We start from the raw sequence: 17455 nt of genomic DNA on the forward strand, positions 1-17455 counted from the left end.
CAGCTGTTAATGCCATCAATGGCTTTAATGCCATGTGTGTTACCAGATAAAACCCCAGGAGATTTTGAATGATGGTCAGATGTGGAATTTTCTATTTTAGCAGCGTAATAGAATCAGTCCTTTGAGAAGTGAGTCTTTAGAAGACAAAAATGTCTCCTCACTGTCCTACCACAATTGCATCTTTTCAAAGGCCAGCCTAGAACAATTATTTGTTAAATTTTAACAGCTCTTTCTTCATTCAGTTAGAGCTTCATTCAGTAAGGAAGACTGTCCACAGTATCCATCTCCCATCTGCAGGGAGTGGTCTGTATTATCATCAGAGAATTGTAGTAACACTTTATTCTGAGTTTGCGGTGAGTCATCGAAAAGAGTTTCAAATCCTGTTTGGACTTCATCAGGCACATACTGCCTGAGTTCATGGAAACTATTGGACCCACATATTCCATGTCCTCCATCTTCCCTCATTTCAAGGAGTTGCCTGCATTTCTGGAACCACTTTGCTTAATTTTGCACTCCCATTGCCTGTGATCTCAGTGTTTGGTAGGGTGTATCAGAGAAATGCAAACTCCCAGAACAGTCATAGACTTTCAGCCTAGGCTGTCCTATTTTTGCATCTTGGACTGCAGAGTTAAGGTGGCTCTTTTATTAAGGATTCAAAGAATGAAGTGCTACCTCTAAGTAGTTTACAGGATATTAGCCATCTTGTATTTTTCCTTACTTGTTCTTCCCTCTTTTATTCTCCCCAGATGTTAGGACACTGTTTATAGTATAGACCAAAGCTACTCCAGAAAACCCTTTAACTGTATGCCTGTGTGGAGAGTTTAAGCTCAATTACTTCCAGTGTCATTGTTTCTAGAGATAACAAGCATTTGAAAGGACTGAGTGCTTATACTGGAATACAGGAGAAAAATAGATCTGTCCAAGCAGGGCCTGTCCTTTTGCTTCATGTCAATGTTTGTTGCAGTGCAAGGTATTTGTGATCCTGAGTGCATCAAAGACTTTGTATTTAAGATTGGATCAACACCTTTTGAGCTCATTTGCCTGTAAAATCATCATTAAACTTGAGTTTTATCAGTAAATAGAAATTTTTCATGATAAAACATTCTTTATCTAAAAAATACTGCTGGAGTACTCTCAGATATCTTACTTTTTTTTTGTTTTTTCAGAATTAACTCTTGCCCTAATAACTGCTCAGAACATGGCAAGTGCACAACCAGTCTGTCTGTACCGAGCCGGGTGTACTGTGAATGTGACAAGTACTGGAAAGGAGAGGCCTGTGACATTCCCTATTGCAAAGCCAACTGTGGGAGTCCAGATCATGGCTACTGTGACCTGACAGGAGAGAAGCTCTGTGTCTGCAATGACAGCTGGCAAGGTAAGCTTTGCTTAGTTTAGTGTCTAGGTGATTTGATTTTCTCCCTGCCCTCCTTTTAATGTCACATCATTGCATCATATTTTTAGTGTTTCCTGAAGTAAAGTAGCCACTGTCTGCTTTTTGTTGGGTATAATTTGTAGCAGCCTCTCAATGAAAAAGGAAGGTGAACTGCTTTGTTATAATGGTGCAAGACTGTCTGTGGGCTAATGGGTGTACTGTAAGCATGTGGTGCAGTTTTTCTCCCAGTACCATAGATCATTGTTTCTCATTACAGATAAATTATTTAGGATCCTAAATGTTTAATTCACTTGCTATAATTATGCTAGATGCTTGTGGATTTTTGTTTTTATTGTTTACCACTTCTGTTACAAGTCTCAATTGGCTTAGCTTGCTATGCTTAGAAATTGCCATTCTCTTAACAGAAATATTAAAATCCCTCCAGATTACTTAGTTGATATGCTCTCTTCCCATGACTTCCTGCCTCAGTTCTGTTTTATTGCTGTTTCTTTTGGCATGACAAGGGAAATGACTTCTTAACTCCTATTAGCTGTCACACCTATTACTTCACAGTCATGATGAGATCTAATACATTTCACTTCTTAATAATTAATGAGTTGATCATTCAAAGGCAATCTGTGCACCCACAGAAGGGAAGTGGTTTAGCAATATGGTCATTGAATGGAAATAGCATAGACTTATTATTAATGAGTCCTTTAAAACCTTCCAGGACTGTAGTACCCAAAAAGATCCTGAAGGCTTAATCTATGTCAAGAAGTTATGAATAGAATTTGCAGCAAGACTATCACCCTTTTAGTTGTGCATGAATTCCTTGCAGTGTCAAATTGCTGAGTAGAAAATGGGAAATGTCACAAATGTTTGGAAATGCTTTTAGGCTATACCTTCAGATATAGTGCTATGAAATTCATTAGAAGTTTTAAGCACAAAATAAAATTAGAAATCTGACTACTGCTGCTAGTGCCTTCCTTTCACCTGGCATTTCTGTACATACTAGTTTCTCACTCTTTCCTACAGATCATATAAAGAGAATTTCCTTCATCATTCCTTGGATTTTCACTGAATCTACATAGATTTCAATTTTTTTTTAAAATTCTGTCACAGATGAGATGGCTTGGATATATAATTATTTTTCCTTACTAAATACCAAACTTTCCTTAAGCTCTGGGAGATGTCTTTCATCTCTGCTTTATTTCTTGATTTATTTACACCTGTATATTCTACACTTTCCATACTGATACTATCTTCTGTGCAGATTATTTGCAATGTTGAAATAATAAATTTTTCTCTTGCTGTCTGACAAGTTTTTCTTGTGTTTGGTAATTCAAACCGAGTGGCTGAAGGGTCTTGATTTGTATGCTTTAGGAGAAAATTTAATGTTTCATTTTTTATTACTATATTCTTTTTATCTTCTTTTGAGTAACTTTAGTGTCTGTATTAAAAAAAAATCATTGAGGTGCATTGATTTGGATGTATGATAATTAGAACCCCTGATTCAGAATATATGTGTCAGAATTTCCTATTTTACTGCATAGAGTTTCTTTTACGATGGTGACATCTTGTGGTTGTCGGTGAAGAAGCAGCTCTGAAGAACATTACACATTTAAAAAAAGTATCTTGAGAAAAGAGAATACTTTAGGGTATTCTTTGGGATGGAATAACTTTTTTGAGTAAAAAGTAGGATCCCCTGATTATTAGATATGTCTTGTGGAATTGAATACAAGGATCTTGTAGATACTTGCTTTATTCTATATTCGTACTTGGTTGTATGAACATGGAATAAAGCTTCCATAAAAACTTTTAGACTTTGAAGACAAATAATTGGCATAATTTTTATTTTTAATATACGTTTCATTTAACAAAACATGCACTAGTTGAATGTATTGTTTTTTTTAAAAGTCAAAGTATTTTTAATAAAGCTAGTAATCTTAAATATTCCAGAAGTGGTTGGTGCAAGAACAAAATTTAGTATTTACAGAAAATCTGGTTAATTTAAAATTTTCACTCAACATAAGGGAGTCTGAACTTTTCAGACCAAGTATAATACTAAGGAGTATTTTCTTTGAGTTCTGTACCATAATACAGTGTCCCATTCCTGGTTAATCTGTCTTGATATTATCTAACAAAAGGCTGTGGATGTAATTCAGGGAGGAAAAAAATACGCCTCAAAACTACTGACTTGTTCTCTCTTTCTTTGCTAGGCATATGTAAAAGAGAAATCTCTCTTTGGCTGAGACCAAAGTGGTGGCTGTTGCACAATTTGACCTATTTAAGAATTTTATAGAAAAATGCTTTTGCTGAATATGTTTTCACAGTGAAAAGATTCTCTTTGATACTGTGAACACCATGTCTTGGATTGTTTCAAGCTATAAAGGAGAAGAGAGATTTCCAAACAGTTAAAAACTTCTGTGACAGGTGAAAAAATTCAGGATGACTGAAAGGATACTTTAAAGAGGATTAAGTGGACTGTCTTTGAAATTGCTTAAAACATTGCTGACTCCTAGGTGTAGACAGGGACAAAAAAGAGTTGAAGGCTCCTGAAGTTGAGAGAAACTTTATTGATACTTTGATCACTGAACATGAGCACTGCAAGCAAAAGGGGAATAGATCAGGGAGGAATTACAGACTGTCTTTAAATTCATTTAAAGGGGATGACTAGGGTACCTTCAAGGCAAATCTGGTACTTCATGTTTACTATGTTTTGGATTGCATTGTGTGGTGGTTTGGAAACAGAGGAAGTACTTTCCTTTTATAAGAAACTACACCAAAAATGGGCTCTAGGGTTGCACATAATGCACACCAGCCCCAAACAGGCATTTAGCCCTAATCCAAAGTTAAAACACCAATAAAATTTCTGGAACATGTATAGTTAGTGGGTTCTCCCTGCAGAGCTGCTCCTAGCAGATAGAGATGTAGCAGAAGACCAGATTCTGAAATTAAACTAATTAACTTTGAAATAAGTACATTAGCAATTGAGGCAGCTTGAATTTTATAACATCTCTCCAGGGAAAAATGAGCCTTTCTGTAAGGAGAAGAGTAAACAATGAAAGTATAAAAGGAGCCATGACTACTGCAGTGTAAAATCAGTGTTTTGCTTGCTTTGTAGTATGGCATCATGAGTGTGGCCAGAACAACTCTGTCAAAGTCTGTCTAACTCAGATTTTCCTGAAAAGACTCACTGGATTTGGGTTTATTCCCACTTTTCAGTGGAAGGCTTTGATGTCAAACTCTCTGGTTTGGCCTGCCTTATTCCCCATCGTTGAAACTGAGCAAAGCTGTGCTTCTGTGGTGCTGGGTTAGTGAAACTGGTGGGGAAGGTTTGAGATGGAGGCTCAGGCAGCAGCAGGTGAAATGCAGCACTGGGAAAAGCTTGTGCCAAATGCCTGGAGATCTGAAATCTGAGATTTTGGGCTGTTGGGCCTGGATGTTCTTGAACAGAAAGCACACAGGTCTGGGTGTCTTCAGAGATGAGGACCATGTGATGTAACATTTGCTTTGGACAGACCTGTTTTTGGAAGGAAAAATAAAATAGAAGCAGGTTTCTTATAACTCTTCTGCCCTGTGATAATGCCCTTTTTGTCTCAGTTTTACTTTTCACCTGGCCAAGTATCAAATCAGAAATGAGAAACTGCAATTTTACAGTCTGGGAAATGTCCTCTTAAATATATGTGCATTTATACTGTATATGCATATAAAGACACATATCCAAGGAACATTTTTGTCCCCCAATTTTAAGTTAAAATCCTATTTCTGTGCTCCATGTTTGTAGATTTTTTTTAATGTTGATCATAAAAATGAGAGCTGTCTAAGAAAAGTTTGTCTATAGAATTGGTAGGAAGGAATTGTAATGAATGGTTATCTCATATGTACTGAAAATGTTCTTCAGATTTATCTTCAGGTGGAATTTAACAATTTGATAAGCCTTCTTGGAGGACTATGGAGTTTGTAAACAAAGTATAGATATTGTAATTAGAAATTTAATGTCTGAAAATTGTGTGAGAAAAGTCAAGTCCTTATTGCAAGGGAAAGAACATCACAGGTAAATGAAGAGCCAGCTCCAGTTTTAAATACCTTTATGGTGTCATCTGACAATTAGTGAAAGCAAATTTAGCAGAATTTATTTGATTTGTTTCACTAAATGGCTGCATTAATGGGGTTGATAATGCTCTCTATGTCTAATTAGGATGAGATTTAGGAAGGGAGTCCCCTGCTATTTGTGAGTTTTAATGAAAAATGTAATCCATTTAGAATAAATCTATGACCTAAATATTTATTTAAAAGGCATACACTTAAATGTATGAAAATAGAACTTGATTAAAATAATGATCCCAAGCAATACTTTGTCCTGAATACAAGAAGTAGATAGTGCGGATCTCTCTGATAAGGTAAGATACAAAACTAACTTTATTATCTGTAGCACCTTCATTTAAGATTAGGAAGAAAGTGATTAATGCAGCTCAAAACCTGTTAACTTCATTTCAGCACTGTTCTAGACCATAACTTGAGGAAAGAAATACTGAAACATATATTGTGATTAATAACAAAACCGTTGAAATCTGAATTTATCAATGTAGTTCATACGAAGATAGTCTGTAAGAAAATTGACATGAAAATGCAGTATATTTTATCTGAACCTCAGCATTTGATGACAGGAAATCATTGAAAATGAAGAGTGCAGTGCATACACAAGGAAACAGTAAGGGGAACTCAGCTGCTTCATCATGAAATGGGAGTGGGTGTATTGAACACATATGGAAAGGTGTCAATGCTCCTTGAAGGCTGATCTTGGGACTGATAATGTTACATAATTTTTGTAATCCACTTATAATGCTGCTAATGAAATCTGGTAATACGGAGGTGGAAGGTACTTAAAATATGAAGGAGAACCAGAATATCCTGCAAAAAAGTCTGCAAATAATGTGTAGGATTTAATTACTTCAGTATAAATTGTAAATTAATACATTTAGAGACTAAGAGAATTAAGAATTTGTTTTATAGTCTTGGATTGAAATGTAGAAAGTGACATGGGAGAAAACTTGCTTGTCTATCTCAATTAGAACATGAACTAATTAACATTATTATTTTTTTATGCTCTGCAAGCTCCAAAGTGCCAAGAGTACTGGTAGGATGATCACTCATAGAAGTTTCCAGTTAAATATGTCAAAGCATTAGTAGTATGCTTCATGTTTTCTTACTACAGTTTCTTGAATACAAATAGAAACAGACTCAGAGGGAGAACCATTAGGATGGACAGGGCTATGGAAGGCACTAACAGAGCATGGTTTGTTTAAACAAGTAAAATCAAGGCTGGGAGGGAAGAGTGTTGCTGTTTATAAACATTTGTGGGGTATATAGACAGACCAGGTCTTTAAGTACAGTGATAGCAACACTGGTAGAAGAAAAATTAGGATAAACTGGTCATCAATACACCATTTAAGAATTGGGAGGAGGCTTTTGTCTTAGAGCTGTGAAGTTTTCTAGAAGTTGTTAGCAGAGATACTGGAGCTTGGTACCTTGCTGCCATTAGGATGGAGTCTCAGAATCTCTAGTCCAATGGGTATTGTCAGCAACAGCTGATCTGGAAGTCCCTGCTTCTTTTAGAGCCTGAGGAGCAAAACCTGTTTTTGTTTAAGGTGACAAATCTCACGTGGTGTCTACCAGAGACTGTACTTGTTCTCAGTCATGGAAGACTAGGAGAGCTTTCCCCGCTTCTAGTAGACAATGCTGTGACATCTGGCCTTATCTCCTGTGCCAGTCTTGTTGATATTGTGGGATCTGGAGCTGAGCTGTTAAAGGATGCAGTGGAGCTGTACCCACCCATGGCAGGCCCTGCAGCCCTTCTGGCTCGCCTGCTCAGACTGAGCCTAGGCATCCCCCATGGCCGGGTTGCCTTGGCTGATCCCCTCTTCCTGCCTGAGGAGACAAACAGGGCTGAGGAGCAGCACCCAGGGGCGTTTCAAGAGCTGCATCAGCTCGTGTGCATTAGGATTTCTGTGTCATTCCTGGAGGAGCACAGCTTGCTGCCCTGCTGCTTTAGCTGAACACCTCACCAGGATCTCTCTGCCTGCCATTGAGTCTCATTTTCAGCAAGGCTGTTTGCAGGATAGGAGAAATACTCACATCCAGTATGGATATTGCAGAGCTGTGCAGGGGCACTGTAGCGATAAATGGGTGCACCTACTGTAAAATGCCTAGAGGGAATTACTGAGCCATTCCAGCACAACTGGTCTGACTGTAGGACTGGTTTCAACCACTGAGCTGTGGTGGTTGAAAAATTATATTAATGTAATAATTCTCAATTCAAATGATCAGACAAACAAAACCAGAATAAACAACAAATACTTTTAAAATTGCTTTGATTAGATTGCATGAAGAGCACCATGAAATTTATATTCAACACATCAACACTTCTGCTTTTTTCTTCTGTGCTCCCAAAGGAAAAGATTTGGTTTGAAGACAGTAGATGATGTTTAGTCATTTAGGTGGAAATTGATCTTATGACTTAAACTACTGGAACAGATTGTTACTATGGCTTTTCATGAAATTCCTCAATAAATAGAAATTAGATTATGTCTTTTGTGTGGTGGGGATAAATTGCTTTTTTAAACCTATAGAGTTTTTTCCCCTACCTTAGAGGATAACGTAATTGACTTCTAGTTCAGTTTTATAAAGTTGTTTGCTGTTTTTAAAGCATTCCCCCCTCCACCCCCCAGTGGATTGACTGACACATTAGGAAGATAAGAAAGAAACTCAATTTTAAATGAATGGAGAAAAATCATATTTGCATAAAACATAACAAACCATATTTTTCATTATCTTTGTTCTGCGGCTGTAGTTGCTCTTTGTTGCACAGAAGGCACGTATTTAGTGAATGTAACGTTTCTGAAGAGAGTATGTATTTTTGCTGAAATAATAGCGTATGTATTCAAGTAGGAAAATCTATAAATCCTATTCATAAATCCTACATTTACCTTGTTTTTATAAAGCAATAGCCATACAAAAGAATTTGATTTTTAAATGATGTTTTGATAGAGGCCAGCACTATTCTATTGTTTTGCCTTTCTGCAGCTGTATATTCCATTTTTGTCCTGGTTGATAGGTAGCGTGGTCAGCCCTTGCCCATGGCAGAGGGGCTGGAGCCAGACGATCTCTAAGGCTCCTTCCAGCCCGAGGTTTTCTGTGACTCTGTAGCACAGTGGTGTTTCTGCTTCCCTCTCACCTTTCCTGTCGTTCAGGTCTCAGGGAGCGCTGAGGCTGGAAGAGGGCTGTCTGTGACATTCCTTCCATCGCTGATCTGGCTAAGATTTTTGCATTCTTGACTGAGTATGAGGCGGTTTTCCTGCGTTCATTTTCTTGCAGTCGGTGCCAGCTGTCTGTGTCGGGATGTGCCGCAGGAATTCCGGCTCCGCTCGCCGCTCGCCACCAGGGGTCCCTGCTGGCCGCGACATCCCGGGGCCCGAGGGCCCACGGTGACAGCCGGCAGGGACCCGCCTGCTCCGCCTGACCTGCAGGCACCGTTTCCATCATTTTCAGCTCTTCCCTGATCAAAGAACACTTAATCAAATGTTTATTTTAAAGCCCTTTTATATTCAAATTAAGTGTTTCCTCCAGTGATTTACCAAAATCGCGATTTTGCTGAGGTTACAACTCTATTATAGTATCAATTATTAATGCTTAAGAAATAGTACACTGAATTGTTCATACTCTCATTAGAACTCATTCAGATACCATTAATCTTTTCTGAGGAGAAGGTATAATGAACTATGGGAATTGAGGGTCTCCATCGCTTAGTGAATGGAAGGTAATTTGGATACAAGTGGACATCATTCTTCTGTAGTATACTAGGAAAAGTTGACAGCTGGTTATGTACACTTTGGATGTCTGGTTGTTGTGTATAGGAAGTAACTGCAACAATTTGCCCCCAAAATGACAATAAACATTGGAAAAACATTATCTCCTGCACTCCCATTCCCCAAGATAATGTTTTAAAATTATTGTAAACTTGCTTATTACTTATTTAGCATACTTAGTAAACTTCAGCATCTCTGTATTCTAAAATTGTCTGATCTCTCCTTGACACATGTAAATATTTGCATCTGGAGCACCCTTTGCCAGGGGAGTATCCTTGCCAAAGAGATCTGATACTTTTTACACGAAGAGCTGTCTCCTCTTGTTTGCTTTGAACATGGCTTCTTCAAGCTGCATTTCATAAAACTCAGCTCTTTATATTCAGAGAGACTGTGGGCTCCTCATATCCACCCTCTCTTTGTTAATTATTTTATAGACATTTATAATTTTGTGTTTTTCTAAGTGAAAAAGTCAGTGGTTCAAAGGAATTCAGTGGTTTCTGTAATTGAAACATCCTTATTACACTTCTGTAAACAGTGTCCAGCACTAATCTCTTCAAGTAGGACACAGTTTTCTAAGGTTACACAAGCCACAGATTTATGCAGTGGGGTAACAGGATTCTTGATTCTGACACAATTCTTTATTTTGACCATTGCTGAGTGACGATGTAATATTTTCATGAGCTATCCTGAGATGATCCTAAAATGTACCTTACTTAATTTTCAATTTAACTATGTTGAATTTTGTGTATTGTTTTATTGTTCAGTCACGTGGTTGGACAGGAACTTCTTCTGTGGTTCTTCAAAGGCCCTGAAATAATAACCTTTATCAGCAATATTTATATATATATATATATATATACACACATATACATATATATTCAGGTTTTACATAAGATCTAGAGTATAAATTGATGATGAAGAGATCACATTTTTGTTATCATGGAACAAATAAAAAATTGGTTTTGCTGTTCATGATTGTAAGAGTCCTATAGCTAAAAAAAACAATGCATTTTTCTGACTTTTCTTACTTTGACAAAAATGATTGGCTGAAATAGATTCAAAAGTCATATGTAGTAGTTGTGGGTTTGGTGGCTTTGTGTATTTGTCTATAAAATGTTATAAAATTTAATTATTCAAATAATTATTTTGATAAAGCACATGATAGTGTATTTTCCTCTTGAAAAATGATGCAGAATGGCATTTGCCAAAGGCAAATTTTTACTTCTAAGATTTAATATAGTATAATGCATTTTGTAACTTAATTTACTGTAATATTATTTGCTTTGATATACACTTATTCTGGTTCAACTACAGTATAGTTTTTCTCCAAAGGTAACCTACAGTGCTAAAAGTTTTAGACATAAATGATAGGTCATTTATAAATGTGATGGTTTGTGCCTTTCTTTCAATTTGTGACTCACAGTCTCTTGTCTGAGAAGAATGTGGAAATGAATTGTTATTATTTGAGCTAATCTAATGCTTTCAATTAGATTGACATCCCATGTTGTCAATTTTTTCATTGAGCATCTGTTAAACATAAAAGTGTACACCATATTTTATCAGAATGAGCAATCCTGACATCTGTAATTAAGCCTCCCCTGTTTCTGCTTTATTGGCTTTAACATCCCCATCTAACAGATTGCACAAATTGCACGTTTGTTTACAAAACAGGCCCAGATTGTTCTCTGAACGTCCCCTCCACGGAGTCCTACTGGATCCTGCCCAACGTGAAGCCCTTCAGCCCCTCTGTGGGCCGGGCGTCCCACAAGGCCGTCCTCCACGGGAAGTTCATGTGGGTGATCGGTGGCTACACCTTCAACTACAGCTCCTTCCAAATGGTGTTGAAGTGAGTGATTTCTCCTTTCTCCTGCGGCTTAGGGAAAACAGATCTTACCAGGGAGGGAGCTTCTGTCTTCTAATTGAGCTGAAAGGTTTCTATCTCTTTTAGATTCTTTATTAATGGTCTTATTTTATGCTTGTGATTTTCTTACGATTATAGAAAGTGAAAATATGGGCAACATCAAACTGTAGGTGATATTTATATGTAGTTCAGTTTGAAAAACTGCAAAACATAAAGAGCTTTGTTGTGATAAAATAGTGAAAGAAGTTCTCTGCTGATATTTTCATACAGTACATTTTGAAAGCCATGTTCATTATTGATCTTAATTTATGGTTACAGGACATTTGTATTTAGAGCTCACACTTTGCCACTTGTGCTATGCCAGTAGGGTCAGGCAGGTCACCTGTATTCTACTTTTTTATACTTATGGCAGTTTGTGTGTGTATTTGCCCACCTATTGCAAGCAAAGTTGAAGCAGCTGTAAATAGGAACCAGGTGATTTGGATGGTAACTTGATCTGTAGAGGCTCTAAATGTGGCAAATGCAAGTGTTAGGTTCTATTTATTAGCATATTATTAGCATGTTTACCTCTTCTATTGTTGTCTACCTATTGCTTTCTTCCACACATTTGCAATCATACAAAACAAATCCCATAATCTTTTGGATTTTTCTTTTCTACCTTTGTAATCTTTTTTTTACCTCTCTCTCATCTAATGTTATGCACTAATTAATGAATGAAAATGTAATGGAAATTAAAATCAACCATATATTTAAGAGGGTTCCCAGCAGTAAATCTTCAGAGTAGCGCAAAAGCAGGGGGCATGAGCAGTTTGGTGGGGTGGGTTTTTTATGTGACTGATAACAGAACAAGTCTTGTGATTTTTATCAGTTACTCCTGTTGTCTGAGATTGTTGATGAATCCCTTAAAGAGATGCTCCTGTTCTGCTTGAGGTAAATTTAGTGCACTGTTTAGTTACTGCACTCTTGTAATAGTTCAAAGGATTGTGTTGCCCCACTAACAAATTACCATGTTGGAGTTAGTTTGAACATACAAGCCCTTCTGTTTTGTCTACAGGTCGAAAATGTTTCTTTTTCTGTTTCTTTTCTAGCTACAATTTGGAAAGCAGTATATGGAATGTAGTGCCTGTATCCAAAGGGCCACTTCAGAGATATGGACATACTCTTGCTTTGTATCAGGTTTGGACTCTTCAGTGTTCTGTATAATAAATTTATATCTGTGTGCTGTTAGTGATGAAATGAGTCACCATGAACGGAGACTTGAGGATAATTTAATTTCTAAATATTTTGTATTAATGTTTTCTTCTTCAGTACTTAGGTTTATTGCATGGTTTTTGGAACAGAGATTGTTCAATACTTCTCAATCACTTTGCTGACCATAAATCTTCTGAGCTAAAGCTGCCAATAAAAGGCAGAGGTGTGTATGAGATGTAATTGGGGTTGTGGGCAGTGCTCTTGCTCACCAGGCACCATCCCCAGGGGCTGAGCCCCACAGGCAGAGCCAGTTGCTGGTAGCAGAGACCTTTGGCAGTGCCATGGCAAGTGATGGCCCAGGTCTGGGGACTGCTCAGGGAATCCAGGAGCACAAGCAGACAGGACTGGAGAGAAGGCTCCAACTTATGCCTGAGGGGGCTATCAGGGAGACAAGCTACAGAGGGTGACAGGCTTGTTAACTGTGACAGAGAAATAAAGAATTGCTGTCACAAATTTTCCTTTGTTTGCATAAAGCACTGCCAGCAGGGCAGGACAAACAGGATTGTATCAAGTCAGACCAGAGTGTTCAGCTCGCCTGGTAACACCTCTTGAATAATGGTAACAGTGCATGCCTAGGGAAGAATATGAGAAAAAATGACAGGAACTTACAGAAGCTTCCTCAGAATACTGTCCTACTTTGCAGCTGGGATTTCCTAAAATAGGGTAGTATCTTGGTGGAAAAATTATGAATCCCATTGTTTATTGTTTTTTTTTCAGTTTTTGGATCATGTATTTATTTTAACATTGACATCATCTTGTGCCTAAGAATTCCAGAATATTTTTTTTAAGAAATAAAACCTTTTCAGGAACTGGTACTAGCTGGTTTAATTTTGATAATCCCTACTTCTTATTCTCTATTGATTTCCTATTACTACTTAGGATTTTCTGTAAGGCCATCACACACTCCACCATTTTTTTTCATACTTTTGTGTTTTTAATAATCCTCTATAAGGAAGATATTTCATACATTGAGTAATGTTGTACTATTGCCTTTGCTTCTTCTAATTCTGGTATTTGCCTTTTGAAAAAGGAGGAATCACAGTCTTTAGTGTGTTCTTACCTCAGAGATTGATGTAATTCAGGGTCTAATTTTTTCCTATTAATTCTTTAGGGTGCTTTAGCATTTTAAAAATCTACTGTTGGCTTTGAACTGGTATTTTTGTAGAACTGTCAGTTACAGCCTCAGGATCTCAGTCTGGGGAATTCAAAACCCATCCCCATATGTTTAAATTGTTTTTTCACATAGGGTGAAAAAAGGTTTTTTCATTGTTATGCATGTGAGCGTTTATTTAATCTTTAATTTTTTCTTGTATTGCACATGCAATGTTAGGAGATTCCTCTGCAATTATTTGCTTTTGACCATTGTCTCAGCTATTTTAAATAACATAGTATAGTCAGACAGTACTGCTGTTTTTCCACTCATCCCTAAGTCAGCTTGTTTTTTTAACATATTGAACAAGCAAATCCCAGCTGCACATTTCTGTGAAACACCACTAATGATCTTTATTAATTTAAGAAGTGACTATTTTTTCCCCCAAACTTTACTTTATAGACTTAATTAGCCTTGTGTTGTCTGCTTTCCTTGTTCCAGAACATCTTAGTTCCTTTAGGGCATGAGGAATATTATCAAGCACCTTTCTGAAATTTCAGATACATGTATCATCTGGACCTTTGATTTCTTCAGAAAAAGCCAATGCTTTATTTGCAAGATAAAACTTCCCTTTTCAAAACTTCATCGAATTTTTCTTTTTCTGTTTGTCTGTTTCACTCAGTGAATTCTGTCCTTTCTGCCTCTCCCTTATCAGTCTTTTGGTATAGACACATTTTTAAGCAGGAATTTAGATACTACAGATAGGGGGTTACCTCTTTAATTTCTTCAGAACTAATTCCAGGGACTTTCTCTGCCAGGTTGTTGTTTGGTTTTTTTTTCTCCCCACATGAACTATCTGTTTTTAGTTTTTGCTATGGAAATACCTGTGAAGTCTACCATGAAGGGACAGTTAACCTCATTTTATTGCTATGGCTTTGACTTCTCAGAATACTCCTTCAGACAGTCTATTGGCACCACAAAGTATCTAGTTAGGTGTATTGCTAATGCATTTGGAAAGTGATGTCTTAGTACTTTATATATAAATTCTCTGGGCATCTCATTAAGGTATTTCATAGCTTGCTTTGGTGTGAGTCTCTGGTTTAATCTGGTGGAATTACTGAACTTTGTTTTGAGCTCTACTTTTTCTATGAATTTTCCATTATCCTTCTATTAAGTTAAACTTTATTTTGCTATTTTTAATGGAAAGTTTTGTTTTCTTTTTGAAATAGGATGCATTCTTGTAATCTGAGCAAAAATGTCTTACAATGTCTTACATTTAATTTTTTCACATTTTTCGTATTTTTCTCTTAAAGACTTTACCCTTTTATTTGTGCATTTTAGTTTCTTTTTATGTTTGTGCTCCTTTTATATAGTGAGTGCTTCCCCCAAGAGGAATTCAGGGCATGGGCTGATATTTTGTTTTGTCTTGTTTTCCTGGCATCTGTTCTTACAGAGATGTTGAATCTGTGTGTGGCATGGTGAATATTGTAGAGGTGTTTTCAGTAGTAATATAAACTAGGTTTTGTGCATTCCCTAACTCCAAGCTTGCCTTTCTTCCTGTCAGTTCCCTGATTCATTACTAATGTATTATCTGTTCTTTGAAAGGTCAGATCTTTTTGACCAGTGACTTTGATTATTACAGTTCCTATAGAATGTGGAGATTTTAGTCAAGAAACATTTGAGTAATGTATCATTTAGCAGTACAGAATAAAGGCTGAAAATATAATTTAACCTTTTTATTTGACAGTGCTAATATTTTCTTGAGACATTCCAAACTAAAGGGTAACTGTTTTAGAAGTCCTTTTACCAGCAAATATTAAATGTGGTCTGTGTTAATTCAGACATCTCTTTGGATCTCAGTGAAGTGCAACTCATGTTAATGATAATGAAAGCTGCAAAGCAAAGGTATAGTGAAGAAGCTGTGGCTGTTGTTGAAGATGGATGTTAATTAGCAATTAGGATTCACTAATAATGAACCTATATGAAATAATTAACTACTATGCTGCTTGTACTAGTGATTATGTCAAATGTCAGAAGTTACATGGGCCAAAAGAAGCTGATCATGCAAATCATAGAAATTTCAAGGGGAAAATGAACTCCCTTCTGAAGCAATTTCTTACATTAACTTGTTAGGATATAGTTCTGATATTTTTTTTAGATCTTCAGTCTCTTGGAAAAACAGAAAAAGTAATTTAGAGTGAAGAGCAGTAGAACATAATACCTAGAGATGGCAGCTTTGAGCTGTGTTTTCAGCTCTGTACCAGTAATTGTGTAATGTTTCCTTTATGGTTGATAGGAAAAAATATCCACAGAGAAGAAATTAGATTAAGTTTTTGACTTGAGCTTCTGAAATTTTAAAGCCTAGTGCTTGGCTGGAGTGAGAGCCCAGAGCCAGCATTGCCTGATTGTGGTGCAAGATAAATTGCAGCTGTGTGATTGACTTTCTGGAGAATGAAGTAAGTTACTGTGTCCATTTCCCTCAGAAAGCTTCTTTGGTTAAAACTGAAGTACTGTTCTTTATTCTGAAGAAAAAAAGATCTGAGGACTCCCACTGATGTGTAGTTATAACAAATCCTCAAAACTTTTTATGCATTTATAGAGGAGAGAGCGTAAAAGAGCTCTTGCTTTTAAACCAACTAAACTGTTAAATAGTTTTCACACTGATTACTGGAAAGGTGCTGTTAGCAAGTGGTTCTGCTGCATCTCATAAATTGTATGTAATTTCTGGCAGCTTGATACTGAAAATATCAATGTACTTTGAAATAATTTATATAAGAAATAGGCTTATAAAGAGACTGGAAGAAACAACTTGTGAGGTTTTTAGAGTAGGTACATATAGCTTTGATAAACATGACTAGGTAGGGAGTTAGAGTAAATTCCAAAACACTAGATCACTGGAATTCAGCAGAAAGGGAGGTGCCTGCAAGGTGTATATGTTGTCGCCTTTGGGACTTAGTTTTTGGCAGTATCACTAAAATTGGTTGCATTTGGCCTCATAATTGAGCTGTTGGTGCTGGTCCCAAGGCAGTGGAAGGATGGCTGGGCTTGGAGGTTTGTTTTCTTTGAGACTGGCTATAGAGATGAAGCAGGCAAGCTGATGTAGTACTAACCATAAAGTACACAGACCATTTTATATATAGTCAAATTTAATTTAGCTCATTTGAGTTTTATGAATATTACTTCCACTTCTAAAACTTTATTAAGAAAGGGTAATTATTTTGATTCTTTTCACAAATTAATTAGTGTTGATGTTGAGTCTCTATATATCTTCTGTTTTTTTTATTAGTCTTATCAAAAGCTAGTGTTAACAAAGCAAAAAAGAGTAAAAAACTTTTCCTACTTTATTATGAACAACTAGATAAAATCTTTCACCAGTTGGTTTATTGTTATTCTTTTAATGCCTAGTTTTGTTGGCTATTGTAGTATAATTTGAATAGCACTGGAAATACAAAAGTATTTTCTAACTATTCTATTAAGTAGCTATTGGTAGGCTGTACCAGCAATTTCTGTAGTTTTATTGTTCTGTAACTTTGAATTACATCTTATGCACAACTTGCTCTCTTAATTCTGATTTGCAGATCTCAGAAGTGTGAGAAGTAGGTGAGATGAGCTGCCCCACGCTTTTTGCACGTAGTCTTGAGAAAAGCCTCTTCAGAGTTCCCTTCTATGAAGTGGCCCTAATTCATCAAGAGATTGGTTCTTTGTGTAGAAGTGTCATATTTTTCATTCCTTGTTTCAATGTTATATCCCAGTTGGTTTGAAAGTGAAGTCCAAGTAAGGTCACTTTAATTAATAGCTTTGACTAAACCCAGCAACCATTGGAAAACTGCAAATACTGAAGAAATAAAGTGACAGCACTCTTGATTAAGTTGACCCCCTGACATATAATGTGGTGCAGTATTGTCTTGATCTTGAACTGGGTCCTGTTGGGAACAGTTCAATGTTAAAATGTTCCTCTCCAGGAACTTATTCAGGTTCCTATTCAGAGAGAATATAGTCCCTCGAAAAAATGA

At 36.7% G+C, this 17455-nt stretch overlaps 1 protein-coding gene across 3 annotated transcripts in view; it reads left to right on the forward strand.

Moving 5' to 3' along the window:
• The window catches only part of ATRNL1 (attractin like 1), a 431847-nt gene that overhangs the window by 41983 nt on the left and 372409 nt on the right, over positions 1-17455 (forward strand). For all 3 annotated transcript variants that reach the window (XM_066554160.1, XM_066554162.1, XM_066554163.1), the window contains exons 5-7: positions 1167-1375; positions 10912-11086; positions 12190-12277. In XM_066554160.1, the coding sequence (XP_066410257.1) occupies positions 1167-1375; positions 10912-11086; positions 12190-12277 (472 nt within the window). The remainder of the gene's footprint in view (positions 1-1166; positions 1376-10911; positions 11087-12189; positions 12278-17455) is intronic.

Source organism: Molothrus aeneus, chromosome 8, assembly GCF_037042795.1.
Source record: "Molothrus aeneus isolate 106 chromosome 8, BPBGC_Maene_1.0, whole genome shotgun sequence".
Taxonomy (NCBI): Eukaryota; Metazoa; Chordata; class Aves; order Passeriformes; family Icteridae; genus Molothrus; species Molothrus aeneus.